The sequence below is a fragment of the Drosophila navojoa genome, chromosome X, assembly GCF_054131105.1.
Source record: "Drosophila navojoa isolate 15081-1374.11 chromosome X, UAZ_NAV_1.0, whole genome shotgun sequence".
NCBI classification, from domain to species: Eukaryota; Metazoa; Arthropoda; class Insecta; order Diptera; family Drosophilidae; genus Drosophila; species Drosophila navojoa.
The window spans coordinates 25,376,084-25,392,567 of NC_142895.1; the positions used below are offsets into that span (position 1 = coordinate 25,376,084).

The following is a 16,484-nucleotide window of genomic DNA, read 5'->3' on the forward strand; positions in this document are numbered from 1 at the left end:
CTTCTTCTTCTGGTTCGGTTCGTAATCCGTTATCATGAAACGCAGACCGCACACGATTCACCGTCAACGAGCCGTACTCGAACGACTTCAATGATAAACAGAGCGAGCAGTTCCTCAATCTAACCGAGGAGATCAGCCTGGGACTGCGCGATCTCTTCCGGCGCAGCTACGAGAACGACGACGATGAAGTGGATTTGCGCAGCACTGTGCTGCAAGTCGGGTAAGTCCATTACATGCAACATTAGCGCCACAAACCAAAGTGGGCCATGCGCTCCTCTGTGCCCCTGGGCGGTCTATAAGAAAAGTTGAATGAGAAATTCGACCTGGAGTACACCAAGAGAGGCCTCAGGCTCTCTGAATCTGTGGGCTGCTTAAGCGCGATAATCATCCATTTTTAGTTTAGTTGATAGAAAGAAAAGGAAGATATTGGATTTGCCAAGGTAATCAAGATTGAACTGCCAATGGCAATCATTTTGATTGATTGATTGATTTACATTATCACAGCTCAACTTGATTTGATTTCACTAGAGTCTTACTAATCTACATAGATATTGTATTGTTTCGCTCAGTCGCTTGCTTCATTTTTGAGTCTACATTCAATTGAAACAGTATCTATGGTGATCAATCTGATTGCTTGACTGATGTACATAGATCGATTGCCAGCTTTAGAGGTCTATCATTTGTAAGGCCTACGAACGATATATTTGATGAGTCAAGCGAGTGCAATTGTTTGATTGATTCACATTAATGATTGACTTCAATCAATATTATTCAATAAAGAACATTTCTCTATTATGTGCAGAGCTATATGATTGTCAATCTGATTGATTGCTTGATATCTATCCCTCCTATCTCGCTCTCAATCATTCAGCTCTCTGATCGATGAATATTTAGCCAGATTATTTAAATACTATCACCTTTTGTGGCTTAGACCCGATTAAGTCCAGAGATATTTGTTTGTCAATCAGATTGATTGATTCATTTAGTGATTGGGAATGGATCCCACCTTAACCAAACTCTACTTAACTTATCTAGAGTTTAGCTTCAACCCCTGCAGAAGTACTATGTGATGGTCAATCCGCTTGATTGATTGATTACTATATATATATTGCAAAAGCCAGCTGTGGCCATGCTGTCAATCGTCTAATTACTCTCCCCCTCTCTGACCTAGGCCCACGAGCGACAGGTACAAGAGCTATGTGATCGTCAACCTGGAGATTCCCACCAATGTGGTTGACTTTGAGAGTAAGCTGCGCGAACAGCTGCAGCACTATAATCGCATTGGCAACCAGAGCGCCTCCCTGGACGATGATTTCTACTTCCGCTTGACATTGGGTAAGTTTCGCCTCGGGCACTGCAAACCATGGCCAAAATTCCTTAGAGCCCATTTCGAACCGATGCTTTGGTGTTGGCCAACGCAAGCTCGCTCGCTCACACTTTCAAAGCTTTCGGATAGTGTATATAGATGAGCTTTGAGCTTTAACCGAGACTAAAAAGCTTAACTCTGCATTGTAAATAAGTAAATAAACCCAAAGAGTATGTCGAACTGTTGCTAAAAACGAAACAAAAACAAACAAAGCATAATGCACTCACCCCCTCCCCCACTCACACTCCCACACACACACACACACACACACACACACACTTACACAGATAACCAGTGCAGCAATCCGCGGGAATTTGATTTTGAGGAGTTCACCTGCGAGTCGGGCGAAATCGAGAGCATACCCTGTGCGAAAATATGCGATCAGCGTGCCGACTGTGACGACGGCTCCGACGAGAGCGAGGAGATGTGCCTGATTCGCCGGTTCCCCAATCCCTATGCAGTGTCGAAGGGTACGCAGAGCCCGTCCTATGCGGACGGGGACAACGATGCCGACACTGATCTGGATGCAGACGATGCGGATGGCGATTTGGATGACGATGGCGATGCGGATGGCGATGCCGATCTGGATGAGGATCAGTGCTTGTCATTGGATCAGCCATTCCAGTGCATCAGCGGCCGACCCTATCATATATCCTGCGCAGACATCTGCAACGGCTACAACGACTGCGAAGATGGCTCCGACGAGAACCAGGAGATGTGCGATCGCCGCAATAATCCCAGTCTCTACAATAAGAATGTCCCCGACTGCGAGGAGGACTTCCAGTGCGAGTCGGGCGACAAGCTGAGCACGTCCTGTCACAATGTCTGCAATGGCCGCGCCGATTGCGACGATGGCTCCGACGAGGATCCCGCTCGCTGTGCCGGCCGCACGCCCCTGGCCCCCAGCAGCAACTCCAGCGATTACTGCGTCAAGGACTCGTTCTTCCCGTGTCGCAGCGGCTCCATCCCGAACATACCCTGTTACGACATGTGCAATGGGCACGTTGACTGTGACGACGGCTCCGATGAGGAGGCCGATCTATGCCGTCGACAGCCAATTTGCACCGGCGAGGGCGAGAATCAAGTGTGCCAATATGCGCCTCGCAACAAGGGTTCGTCTCCTCCCTCTCTCTCTCTCACACACACACACACTCTCTGTGTCTCTCTCTCATACTATATATGTATATATATATATATTTGTTGTCTCCGTTATTGGGCACGCTGTGTGTTAGGTCAGGGGAATAATACGAACACAATATGTACTAAATATACTAACACTAACCCACACACCTACACATACACACACACGCACACACTGACAAACCCTAATCTCATTTGAAAGCATGCTAGACTAATAAATAATTAATCTTTTTAGCATTAAGTTTGACTCTGTAACTGCGCTGCATTCGTTCCCACTTTTTCGCTCGCTATCTCTATCACTCTCACCTTCTCGCTCTAAATACATCTCTGTCTTACTCTCTCTCTCTCTCTCTCTTTGTCTGTATCTTTTTGTATTCCAAATATTCGTACGTATCGTCCCTACTCATGCGCTTTCATTTTGTACTCGTTTTCGATAATCTCCGAATGGATATATAATCTACGAAAAATATAAAAAAAAACGATATCCCCGATTTGATCAAGCAATAATAGACATTGGTTGGCATCTATAAGCACAACGGGTATATTGGTTTTGTGCTGTCTATGCGGTCATACATCCACAATTTGAAATATATACAATATACGAATGGAAAGTCCTAAAAATGATTAGAGTATATTTAAGCCGAAGTTGGGCAATTCGTTTACCTCTGTTCGTTAGATTCACTTAATCGGTAATATTTAGTATGAATCTGGTAATAATTAGAGTCAGACGCTTAATATTAGATGATCATATGTGCGTAGATCGTAAAATATTGAGCATCTACAATGGATTTAAATATTGACTGAATATAAATATCACAGCTAATAGATCAGGTAACTTATATATATTCAAGACCCTTGGGGCTGTGGCAAGTATACCTCTTCAAATGGATTTATACGTATATGCCATAAGTCTAAACTGCTTTTGCAGACTGTTTACACCCTAGTTTTTCTGATCAGCGTAAATCGACTTTAGCTACTCTGAATAAAAAAGGTCACATTGATGATACAAAATTAAACATCCCATTTCTATGTTCAGTTAAGTGTTCAAATGACTCAGCTCAACCCAGAAATGGGAAGGAATCTATTGTGCTGCATGACATGGTCTTGAGTTTGGCTGGAGTTTAGACAACAATTATGGAACCTGAGGCTCACAGCGAAAGAAATCGTTTCCACATATTATCTACGCTCTGTCACTTCATTCTCTCTACCTCTCTCCCTCCCTCTTTCTCTCTTGATGTCTTTCTCCCGCTCACTCATTCATACTGTGTACGTGTTGGGCTCTATCCCTAGTTCTCTCATATAATCTCATGCGTATTTGTCCAATGGTTTATATTTGATACAACAGTTTTTGATTTAAAACACTGCTAACTTTTCTTTTGACGTGCCCTCTATGTATACCAACACACACACACCTACACACCTACACACACAACATAGATCCCAACGCCCCTGAAACGCCCGAACCAACAGACGAGGAAGATGGCTCCGGCGAACCAGAGTGCCGCGGCGATGCGACGTTCTTCTGCTACCGCTCCAATACGCGCGTCTGCGACGAAATGACATGCGATTCGAAAAAAGACTGTCCGCATGGCGAAGATGAGGAGGATTGCCCCAAGGGTAATGATCAACAATTATTGAAACAACAATCAACATTTATGCATTCGCATATCGTTTCATTCGAGAATCGAACCGAGGATCTGTCTAGATCAAGTTTCATTTGTTCAGTCCAAAGAATTGGAATCAATCAAGATCTGAGATTGTCATCATCAGCATCATTGGCCTCATGAGCATGTTGTGTAGAACTTTGTTTCATCAGCTATTTTCAAATCGATCTGTTTATGTTGATTTATTTATTTATTTTTTGTTCTTTTCTTTCTTTGCCTTCGATTTTGCTTTGCAATTTGTTGCCCCACTTAGTTTGCACCGATGAAGAGTTCAAGTGCGACGATACCTGTTTGCCCCTGCAAATGCGTTGCGACGGCCAAACGCAGTGTGTGGACCAGACTGACGAGGCTGGCTGCCCCCAGAACGAAATTGATCAGCCCAATATCGATCAAGACCAAGATCTAGACCAAGATCAAGATCAAGATCAAGATCAAGAAAATGAACACGAACAAGAACAAGATAGAGATCGTGAAAATCCGCGTATACCCGACTCCCCGCCACAAGGTGAGTTTTTTGCTATTTAAATTAATTTCCTAATTTCATTCATTTCATTAGTTTTAATTGATTCATCGAATTCGATTTATTTTTTTCCATTTGAAAATTTTCAATTTCTTTGACTCGACTCAAAAGAGGTTGAATTTCTTTTATAGAATTTGCAATATTCATTTGCTATTTCATTATAATATTTTGCCCATATCTTATGATTTCTTTACTATATACCATATATATATATATATATATATATATATATATATATATATATATATATATATATATATATATATATATATATATATATATATACATATGTGATGTGATGTCAGCGACGATCGCTGATCTCATTGGCTTGGGGCCACGTGTCGCTATGCAAAGAATTTTCATCATAGAAAAACTATTTGATAAACGAAAACGAAAAAGCGGAAGAAAATATCTAGAAATATATGTACATATATTCCTTTTGTAATAGAGAAAATATTTAGCATAAACTACATTGGGCGGGGATAATTACAACAAATTTATAGAGCACTTATTCAGTAAATGAGAATTGATTTTCCGTACGTGCCGCTTGGCTGCCAACTGTGTCTAAATTACAGTAATACGCTAACGGTCTGTGGATATTATGTGGAACATGTGGTGCAAACTATTCAAATGGACCAAAATCATAAAAGATTGCTGCAAATCGAGCAGTTTTCACTAGAATTCCCGAAGGTAATTGCCCGAGGAATGCGGAAATGAAACAGTCGGTGTGGGAAAACTGTAAGAAAATTATGTAAAGTGTTTGATTCTTAATTACCTATGCTTTGTGGTGTGTGTTTCATTGCCATTGTTCCTCTTGAAACGAGTGGGAATGGAACATGGACATACAACAAAAATATATTGATTGTATGCTACAGCTCCATTGGAAAGGACCTATGTCCCATTTCCATACATTCCTAATTTGAATTCCAGCGTTCCACTTGAAACAAGTGGCAATGGAACTAATGCTTCTGGCCCAATATCTATTGAAGCTGCTGTAGCAGATTGTATGGCATAAGCGTAGTATATGTTTTGAGTTTGTTTTTCAAATGTTTTTGTTTCATTCCACTATTCCAAGATAGTGAAAATGTGTCCAGCAAAACATTCAAACTGAAACGGATTTGAAACAACTCTTAGCAGCTGTGTCTTCTGCGATGCTCCACTTCCATTGTCTCGTTCTTCTTACACGCTCCTTGATGTTTCATTCCATTAAAGTTAAGCGACTTTTTGCCGTTATGACCCTGATCCGCCTCCAAATACTCGTCGCATAAATTGTGGAAAACAAAACACTGAACAAAATTATGAAAATCCATTTTTCCATTCTCGAAAGAAAAAAACGTGAAATTACAATTGTTCCCCGAACGGGGCAGCCAGCCACGCCCACTCTCACGCCCATGCTCACGCTTGGCCAGCAAGCGCTCGCCTAATGAAACGACGCAGGCAGCGCAGAGCCGAAATCCGAATCACAACCGCAGTTGTGCCATCCACCCCCACTCCAGCGCCACTCCAGGCCCACTCCAGCGCCACTCCAGCCCCACTTCAGCCCCACTCACACATGTGGATTACCATATTGCCATGAAATATGCCACAAATGCGAGCAACTGTATGTGCTATGTGCAAGCGACGGCCACTGAGATGCAGAAAGATGTTTTATAGATGCTGATTTTCGCCTGGTTCGCCGGTGGTGCCGGGTGGCGCCGGGTGGTGCGGGGTGTTGCCGTCGATTCTAGCTCAAGCAGCAAAAAAACAATTTGCAACAGATTAAAATTACCCCTAAGCGTATTATAAACTTAAATAATCCGCTACACACAACAACAGCAACAACAACAGCCAACAACAACAGCAACCACCAACCGCCCAACTGCAGCACGCACCGCCCAGCCACCCACAAGCTGAAGTGAGCGTTTATTTAGCCAGGCGTCGCTGCTTTTACTACTCGGGGGCGTGTTAAGTGCTGTCAACGAGATTAAATGCAATGTCAGAGGTCACAAAAAAGACTCACACACACACACACACACACAAACGTATACAAACACACACACGCACACGCACTCAGCGAGTGTCCAAAGTTGTGTCCTTGTAAATTTAATGAATTTTCGACACTTCACTTGTTCGTTCGTTCGTTCGTTCGGGTTCTTTCATTCGGCTTGTGTGAACAAAGTGAATTGTGAACTGAACACTGAAGCTGGAACTCGAACCGGTTCCTTGAACTAAATATATTAATTTCAGATGCCAAAGCATACCTAGTACGTGGCCTTAAGCTAAGCTGTATCTGAAATTCATATAGAGCTAACAGTTAATCAGACAAGAGGGAAAAAGCTCCGTCTTGTATATTGATTTACAGGGAGCAATTGCTAGCTCATGCCATAACATTGTTTATTCTCCGATTTCCTGAATTTTATGTGTTTTATTTTTTGTAGAAATTGGTTCAAGTTTGGCTATATGAATTGGAATATATTTGATTTGAGCCGAAACAAAATCAAATTTCCATTGCCAAATATCAAGTTTCATTCGTATATTATGAAAATGAATTCGTTTCTATGCAGTCTATATATCAATAAAAATATTCAGAAATGCAAATATTGATAGATATAATGGTTTTTCTTTATTATAATATTATATTTATTTGTATATGTAGTTAAATAAGTATTTAAATTTGAGTACAAAGGATATTTAGGAGCATGACCTCTATGAGGTGTTCTATAGAAATACAAATTCATACATTTATCACATATAGTATGATGATATATAGATATCCTAGACAAGTGCAAATATTCTTCAGGTAGAGCTGGGGTTCTATGGGGTTTGGTTGAGATAAGAGTTTTTTATTTTCCCAATAAATTTTTATTATCTAAAATGAAAGAGCTTTACATAAAAATTACGACAATAAGCCCTATAATATCTTTAAAGAGTAATTTCCTCTACTCAACAACTATCTCTCAACTCTATTTCACTCCCATATCGATTCAAGGTTCTTCTTTTTTGTTTAATAACACAGACTACGACAGGCAAGAATTTGTCAATTGAAGTCATAGAATAATCATCGCCCATCTTTGATCCCAGCTTCAATTATTCTATATGGGTCTACTGTGCTGCATATAGTTGCATCTGTTATTCAGTTATGTTATTATAGTAGTTCATAATATGCAATGTATTATATGATTATTGTATTATATGAGCAAGACATTATTGATTGGGTAGGTCAACATTAAATACATACATATATGAATACCCTATAAGTCGGACTTTATAATCGTTCACACCAATGAGCACTATACAAAACCCAATATACTCTGCTCATTGGGTGAAAGAGTATCCAAGAACAAAAGTACAGTTATGCATATATAGATATATCTATGAGAATCTTTTGCAATTGTTGTAGCTCCGCAATGTTTTGAAATGAATATGATATTGTATCTATAGATACATTTCAATCTAACTGCACACGCACATACACACACACGCACTGATGCATGTGTATGTGTGCAGCGCATACAGAGACATATGGATGCAGCTAAGTACCCGCATAATTGTTGAAAGAAAACTTCAAGACTGTTGCGACTGAGGCTGAAGCTTGTTAAGGTCGATTCTATTTCGAATAGAGAGTGTAAATGAGGATGGGGATGGGGGAAGGGGAAGGGGAAGGGGGGAGGCTCTGGAGTTGCTAGCACATTTGTATTTTATTGTTTTGTGGCTCAGTGTTGTGCAATATGAAACTGTTGCAACTGTTGTTGTTGCTGCTGTTGTTGTTGTTGTTGTTGTTGTTGTTGTTGTTGCTGTTGTTGTGGCAAGTGTTGCTGCTACAAAGTGCGTCATTTGAATCAATTGTTGTTGATGTTGTTGCTGCTGTACTTGAGCGCTGCTAAATTTTAATTATTATGTAAGCACACACACACACACGCACGCACGAACAACGAAACACACACATACACACACACACACACACACGCACACAGCTCTCATAAAGTTGCCACACAAAAAGTTGGCGTTTTGATTCGAAGCAGTTGAAAAAAGGGTGTATGCATATATGTATGTGTGTGTGTGTGTGTGTCTGTGTGCGTGCTGGCCTCTGCTCAATTTACAGTTATATTTCATATTGTTTTGCTTGTTGTTGGCTGCTGCGGTTGCATTTGGCTTGGCTCTTGATTAAATATTTTGTTTATAATTGTTTGGCACCGATTCTTGTTTTTGGCGCTTGCCACTTGCCACTTGCACTTTTGGCCCACAAAGCGGGCCATCCACATGCCATCCATCCACTTGCCGCTGGCCTACCTACCACTCCCTATCTCTCCCCCTTCCCGCACACTCTGCTGCAGCAGCAGCAGCAGTCAATTAGCAGCTTTGCTCGCTGCGCTGCGTTAAATGGCTGACGATTTGGCTGCTCTACAACACCCACACCCACACACTCACACACACTGACATACCCGCACACATACTCGCAGACAAGCTCCGGGGACCGCATATGCAAATTGAATATGCTAGCCAACGCTTTTCTTTTCACACTTCAAGCCAAAATAGCTAGAAAAAAACGCGCATAAAAAGATGAAAACCTGCGCAAAAAATTAAGGCAACGAGTGCAAGACAACAACAACAACAACTACAACAACAGCAGCAGCAGCAGCAACAACAACAACAATCAGCTAGAGCAACAGTAACTGCTGTTAAAATCATAAAAATCATAACAGCAAACAACGTAAGCACGGACAACAACCCATCCCTGCACCACACACACACACACACACACACACACACTCAGGGGAGTTATGCATGTCTGATAAGCTTAGCAAATATGAGAGAATTAAAAAATATAAAGATGAGAATCTAAATATTCTTGTGAGTGTGTGTATATATAGTTACAATAGATTTCTCCATATATGCCTGAGAGAAATCAGTTCATCAATCTCTCTCAGCTATGGTTGTTATTGATTGACTAAGCGTATCTATGCTTGATTGATTGATAGACCTGGATTGAGATTGATTTACTGACTGTTTGATTCACTCTCTGAATCTTGGAGTGACTGATTGATGGACTCTCCAAGACTGCTGAACTACCCATTGCCAGATTATTGATTGATTGATTGATTGCATTTCAAATTGATGACTGACTAACCGACTTGCAGAATGATTGACTGATTTAACAAAGTGACTGATTGATGTACTTATTGATTTCTTGATTGACTGATTAAGCTGTCAATGCTGAATGATTGATTGGCTGACTGACTGTCTGACACACTGATTGATCATGATTGAATTTCACATTGATTGATTCGGCAATGCTGAACGATGGATTTTTTGTTTGACTGTCCAGCAAGCTGATGATTGATTGATTGAATGATTGAATCGTCAATTGATTGCCTGATTGACTCATCAGTGTTGCATGATTGATTGCTTCTGTCTGGCCAAATGACTGCTGAATGATGAACAACATTGTTGTTGGATTGATTGACTGACTGAATGTCTATTTGATTGACTCAATGCTTAATAGTTGATTGATGGATGGATTGAAGATTGATTGACTGCCTGAAAACTGACTGCTCACTGATTGACACACTTCTGATTCATTTACTGACTAAATGTGTGTATTTTATTTCGTTTGGCTGATTGTCGGACCAGTGATTGATTGATTGACTGTATGATAACATGTCTATAGAGTATTAACAAGCTGCCTGTTTGTAGAACTTCTTCATTGATTGATTAAAATGTTGACTTACTGAGTGCTTGGAAATATAGCTGCAAATTGACTGATTGATTGATTGACTAACTGACATTTTATCTAAACATAGCAATGCTCTAGAATTTGTATATGATTGTGCTGTAAAGCCGATGGATAGCTACAGATTCCCCTTGCCGAAAACTGTGAATGCTCTTAGCTTCCTCGACTGTTGAATTAGCTTTTGTTGGTTTGGCTGTGCATAAAATTAAAATGCCGTTGTCTTGGCGCTGCTGCTGCTGCTGCTGCTGCCGTTGGTCAAAGCTCAAACGACTGGCGCAGGCGCAACATAGAGCCCAGCCACATGTTGCCGTCGCTGAGCAACAACAAGCGCCGTTGCCTAATCAGCAGGCAGCTCAATGCTGGCAACATGTTGCTGGCGACATTGAGCCGTCGGCATGTTGCCAGGCCATGCAACCTGGTTGGCTGTGCCCGGCGAAGCGTCATGCCTCTACCCAAACACCATCGAGACCAGCGACTCGCGACACCCACCCGATGCCCACAGCGTCGCCATGGCCGAGCCGAGCCGAGCCAGCAAATGAGCAAATGCCGAACGGCTCGTGCAGTTCGTTTCGTTTGTTATCGCTGCGTGTGCGTCGGCTGCTTCGGCTTGTCGGTTGCTTCGGCCGGCCGCCGTCGCTGTTGTCGTGTTGTGTTGCTATCGCCTCGCTAGCTGCAGCAGCTTCGGCTCGCATGCCGTCGTTGTCGCTGTCGTCGCCCAACAACATCTCCTCCGACGCAGGGCGTTCGCTTGGGTCGCTGGGCGAGTCGATGCCGGCGCTTGCTGCATCGCCGCTTCGTCAGTTCAAATTGAAGCGTTTGCGTGTGCGTTACGTTGTGTAGACAGAGACTCGTGACTTGTGACTTGGTGACTCTGTGAATTGTGACTGCGACTGCGACTGTGACTCTGGCGCGTGTGCAACCACTCAAATCGTCAACTTCTCATTTTTTTTCGTTTCCTCTAAATTATTGAAAGTCTATTCCAACAAATACTTTTCTGAATTTTTTTTTCTTGTTTTTTGCGTAAGTTAATGGAAAAATGTGTGAAAGAAAAAACAAACTGAATTCCCAAATTGTGCAATTGCGATTGGATTGTTTGCAAGATATGAATCAATTACTGGACCAAAGCTCTTGGAGTGTAGCCCTATTGTAGCGCCCGAAAACAGATTCCTCTTCCGATCCTTGTGAAACTGTTTAACTTGAAATTGTAAAAAAAAAGTGTAAAAATTGTCCTGAATTCGTGCTCAAGTTTGATTTTTAAACTAATGTGTAAGCATTTGCAATTGTTTTGAAATAGCTTCAACTCATTCAACTGTTCTTCAAATAAGGCAAAAGCCAAAAACTGAGTAAATAGTAAAGTCAAGTCGCAGAATTGTCTAAAATTGTTGCAAAGTTGTAAAATTCTTTTTGCAAGTGTTGCAGAGTTCTTGGAAAGCAGACGAGTTTTATAGCGCTTTGATATTCAAGCAGTTCCTGGAAGCCCCTGTCTTGTCTAAAAATTCGTATCTTGAGTGAAACAATGAAAAATGCTTGAATGCAGAAGAGATATTTTCGAATATATTCCAGAATAAATATAGGCATATTTGCTGATTTCTTAAAATCTTTAAAATATTTCAAATGTTTTTACTCAGAATGTATAGAGGGTTTAAGTTTTTTTAAGAAAAAAATTTGTTGAATCCAGCCAGAGTTTCTTAAGATTTCAATAACAAATTTTTAGCTTCATTAGGATAAGAAATTTATTAGAAAAGTATCTATGAATATGTAAATAAAATACAAAATTACAGAAAAAAATAATAATTAATAATAAATTATATAAACATATATACATATGTATACATAAATAGAATATCGCATGATTATTATATAATATACAAACATATGTATGTATATATGTATTTTTACCTTTTACAATGCATAAATAAAGTTTTAGTAAATTTTTGTGCTTACCCAAAACATTCGATTCCAACTCCTTTAACAAAGGCTTCTATATAAATAATTATTTCTTTAAAAAGTACTATATTTCATATGGCCCTCTCTGAAGGTTTTTAAAAGTTTCCAGGAAGTTGCTCAGCTTTCACTCTAGGCTGCTCTGCTTTACTTTATATAGCCAACGATCTTTACTCATTGATTGAGGAATATATGTAATTGGAAATATACATATGTATATATGAACATATAGATATATTTGTATATAATATATGAAAACATAATAAATTATATACATATGTCTATAGATGTTTTTGCATAGTTGCAAATTGTATTTGATGTTGCAAAAATATTTCTTGTCGAGCAACTGGCAAGCGAGTTATAAACGATATCTTCCCTCCATTCTCTATCTCTCTTTGCCTCTCTCTCTCTCTCTCGCTCGTTCTCCAGCTCTGTTTGTTGTTGTTGTCCCCAAAGACAAGAAAAGTCGCTGAGCCAGCGCTTAAATCCAATAAATCTGCCTGCGGACACTAAACGATTCTGGCACTGATCGCGGCTCGTGCATCTTTTGTATCTGACAGATACAAAGATAGAAATAGCAACAGAACAACAACAACAACAACAACAACAATTAGTGTCGAAAGTTGTGCAGCCTGACAAATTGCCGACAAAATCTAAAGAAAAACACCGCTGCGCACTTTTCCTAGCAGCTCCTTACTCGCCCCCATCGCCCTCTCCCGCTCGCTCTCGTTTATGGCTTCATTTGGAGGGGGTGACCGAGAAATCGTATAAATAACAGGCCCCAAAACAGGCACAAGCCGAAAACAATATATAGACATATCTATATCTATATATATTTAAATATATATATATATATATATATTTAGAATAAAACTATTTTTGTAGCTGCCTTTTACGGATTTCGAATTTCGATTTTCGGATTTCGGATTTTCAATTGAGAATTCCAAAAAATTCCTCGCTAAGCAGCTGTGAAATACTTTTTCCCTCAACATACATATATTCATTATTTTTGCAGCGTTTGCATTTTGTGAATGTCCGAATTTGTTGTTATTGTTGTAGTTGTTATTGTTGTAGTTGTTGTTGTTGTTGTTGAGGATCGTGTTGCTTGTGTGAAAAGGCAATTGCAAGTTTCGACGTCTTCGCTTGGGTTTCCCAGGCCTTGGCCAGCATTTGAATGGAATGCCACGACGTGGAAGAAGAAGCAGAGCAGAAGTAGTAGCATGGCCTGACGTTAAGTGAGCATATTGTGGCTCCACATGAGGGAAGAGGAGAGCAGAGCAGAGCAGAGGAGAGGAGCGGAGCGTAGCAGCAGCTCCTGCCCCACATTATGCCTCATTAATTTTAATCACTTTTCAAGCGCCAAAAAGCGAACGCTTAGTCAACTTTTTAATGATGAGATCTTAATATACAAATTATATATGCTAAGTTATACACACACACACACACACACACGCACACGCACAGATAGTGAGTGTGGGTGGTGCAGCAAGCGCTTCATTACTGGCCACAAAAAAAGCGCAGGAAAACAGAGCCCGAGCCTGAAAAGGCAGCCTGTGCAGGCGACTTGAATGGATGATTTTTTGTAAACAAATTTCATATGCACTCGCAAGGCGAGGGGCTAAGAAGACAAAATACCCTGTAGGGAGAGAGCTTGAGGAGTTGATTGTGGCTATGGTAGAATGGGGAAGCCAAAATGCCCTGTTGGGAGAGAGCATGAAGAGTTGCTTGTGGCTATAGTGGGATAGGGAAGGGCTAGAATTCAAAATACCATATAAGACAGGAGCTTAAAGAGTTGTTTGTGGATATAGTGAGATAGGGAAGGGTTAGAAGACAAAATACCCTGTTGAGCGAGAGCTTGAAGAGTTGCTTGTGGCTATTGAAAATATGTCTTATAGTAGTTCAATATAATCAATAAAAGTCTTATGCAATTATATGTATTACGCATGCCAAGCAGTAAAAAAGATAAATTGCTTATAAATATAATTGCTTATTAATATAATTTCAAGTAGATAAACCCAATTTTGAAGTTTATTTATGTGAAGGCATTATAACATCAGATCTATAGCTGCTAGAGTTTTTGTTGTGCAATAGCAAACTCTCAAGATTGTTCTGAAGGAATTCGAGCTTATTTTCAGATATTCGAGCTTATTTTCGGTATATTAATAATGGCAATTATCCGGCATTGCACGGCCCAAGTAATCCCAGTAATGGCGAATGTTGACCCAAAGCATCTGAACTAATTGTTGAGCGAAAATAAATATTGTATGGCTCCAGCCCAGGAGGCTAACGGCCAACAAATGCAGCTTGTGGCAGCCAGTTAGCTGCCCCATTGTGTGTTGCAATTCTGTGTGTTGCCAATTATTATGCGTAACATGTTGAGTAAGCCAAAAAACTGAGCTGAAAGAAGCTGAAAAAAAAACTAAATAACTAAATAGCTAAATAGATAAAGAAAATTGTGCGCAGCAGCCGCGGCGCTGTGTTGTCCACTTAATAGTCGGGCCGCAGCTAAAAGCATTCCTTTAATGTTTAACTAATTGAAACATGCACAGCAGCAGCAACAGCTAACGGCAACTGCTTTTTGTTGTATCTCATTCAATGTTGTTTTCATATTTATATGTATGGTATATAAATATATATATATTTATATATATATATATGTATGTATATAGGTATGCATGCAGGCAGCTTGCCAAAACGCCGCATAAACTACAAAGCTTTTACGCGTATCTCATAGATAGCGATATCCAGCAGCAGCAACAACAATCTCTTTCGCGTCACAGCAGCATTCAAAGCATTCGACGCATTCAAATATTCAAGCATTCAAACATTCGATGGTTTTTTCGCACTGGCAGACGGTCAAAAAGTCATAAGGCGAAACGCCCATCAGCCACGCCCATACGCCGCACGCACACACATACGCTCGTATGCTTCATGTGTGCGATTTGCTTTAGCTTTTGGCTTATTCAAGTTCAAGTTTATAAAATTCGCGCAATTTGTTGTAATTTATGCGCGAAATTTTTATGCAATATTTGCACAAATTTCTGTGTGTGAGAGAGAGAGGGAGAGAGAGCGCGTGAGAGCGAGATGGAGCGACACTTAGAAGTCATGTGAAACGTAGCAAAGATTTGTATTTAATGGAATTTTATGAATTGGGCTAAGAGCAATTTTTTTATGCAGAAAATAAAAAAATAAAGTAAATTGAAATTTAAAACAAAAATTGAAAAAACTCATTTAAAATATTTTTTTCCCAATTATGAGAAAAAAGAAAAATGTTGAAATTCGATTAAGCATTTTGAAAGGGTACACATATGAAAATATCTGAAAACTCTATAGAAACTCGAGTTTTGTTGGTTAAGATCAAATGCGGGGCATTGATAGCTAACGGTTCAGGCGTCTATTGTGACTCGTTTATGGGAACTGTTCAATAAATGTTGTCAGACTTGAATATCATAATGTGAATTATGATTGATTAATCGATTGATTGATTGAAAAGCCTCAGTATAGTACGTGATAGAATTAGTGATGGATTGATGGGCTAAAAGATGCGCAGACTGATTATAATTATTGATTGACTGATTCAATGATTGATAAGATATGATATTATATGATATGATTGACTGATTGATTGATACACTCCTTACATATAAATTTTGTTTGATTTCTGACTGATGCATTGCTCAAATCGAATACTTGTTTGATTAATTGATTGATAGACTCATTGATTCACATATATATCTTGATTGATTTCTGATGCATTGTTCAAATCGAATACTTGTTTGATTAATTGATAGACTCATTGATTCACATATATATCTTGATTGATTTCTGATGGAATATAATATTTCCTTTGATTAATTGATTGATTGATATAATATACTGATTATTATTCGGGATAAATAAACAGCTTGATGTATTGAGTGCTTGATTGATTGAAATACGTATATTCTCCGGTTGTTAGATTCAACTGATTGATAGACTGATTGATTGATGCAGTTTTGCCTATGATATATGATTGACACACTGATGTTTAGCTCAAATGTTATCCATCGATAACGGTTACTTGAATACAATGCTTGATTGACTGATAAACTGTTTGAAACGTGATTGATCCATTGACCTTTTACTTTAAGAACGAGAAAA

General features: G+C 39.7%; 1 protein-coding gene across 3 annotated transcripts in view; it reads left to right on the top strand.

The window, feature by feature from the left end:
• Window positions 1-16,484, top strand: part of trol (terribly reduced optic lobes) — a 119,846-nt gene that overhangs the window by 40,056 nt on the left and 63,306 nt on the right. For all 3 annotated transcript variants that reach the window (XM_089263921.1, XM_089263922.1, XM_089263923.1), the window contains exons 4-8: window positions 46-220; window positions 1,172-1,335; window positions 1,654-2,478; window positions 3,944-4,123; window positions 4,424-4,675. In XM_089263921.1, the coding sequence (XP_089120047.1) occupies window positions 46-220; window positions 1,172-1,335; window positions 1,654-2,478; window positions 3,944-4,123; window positions 4,424-4,675 (1,596 nt within the window). The remainder of the gene's footprint in view (window positions 1-45; window positions 221-1,171; window positions 1,336-1,653; window positions 2,479-3,943; window positions 4,124-4,423; window positions 4,676-16,484) is intronic.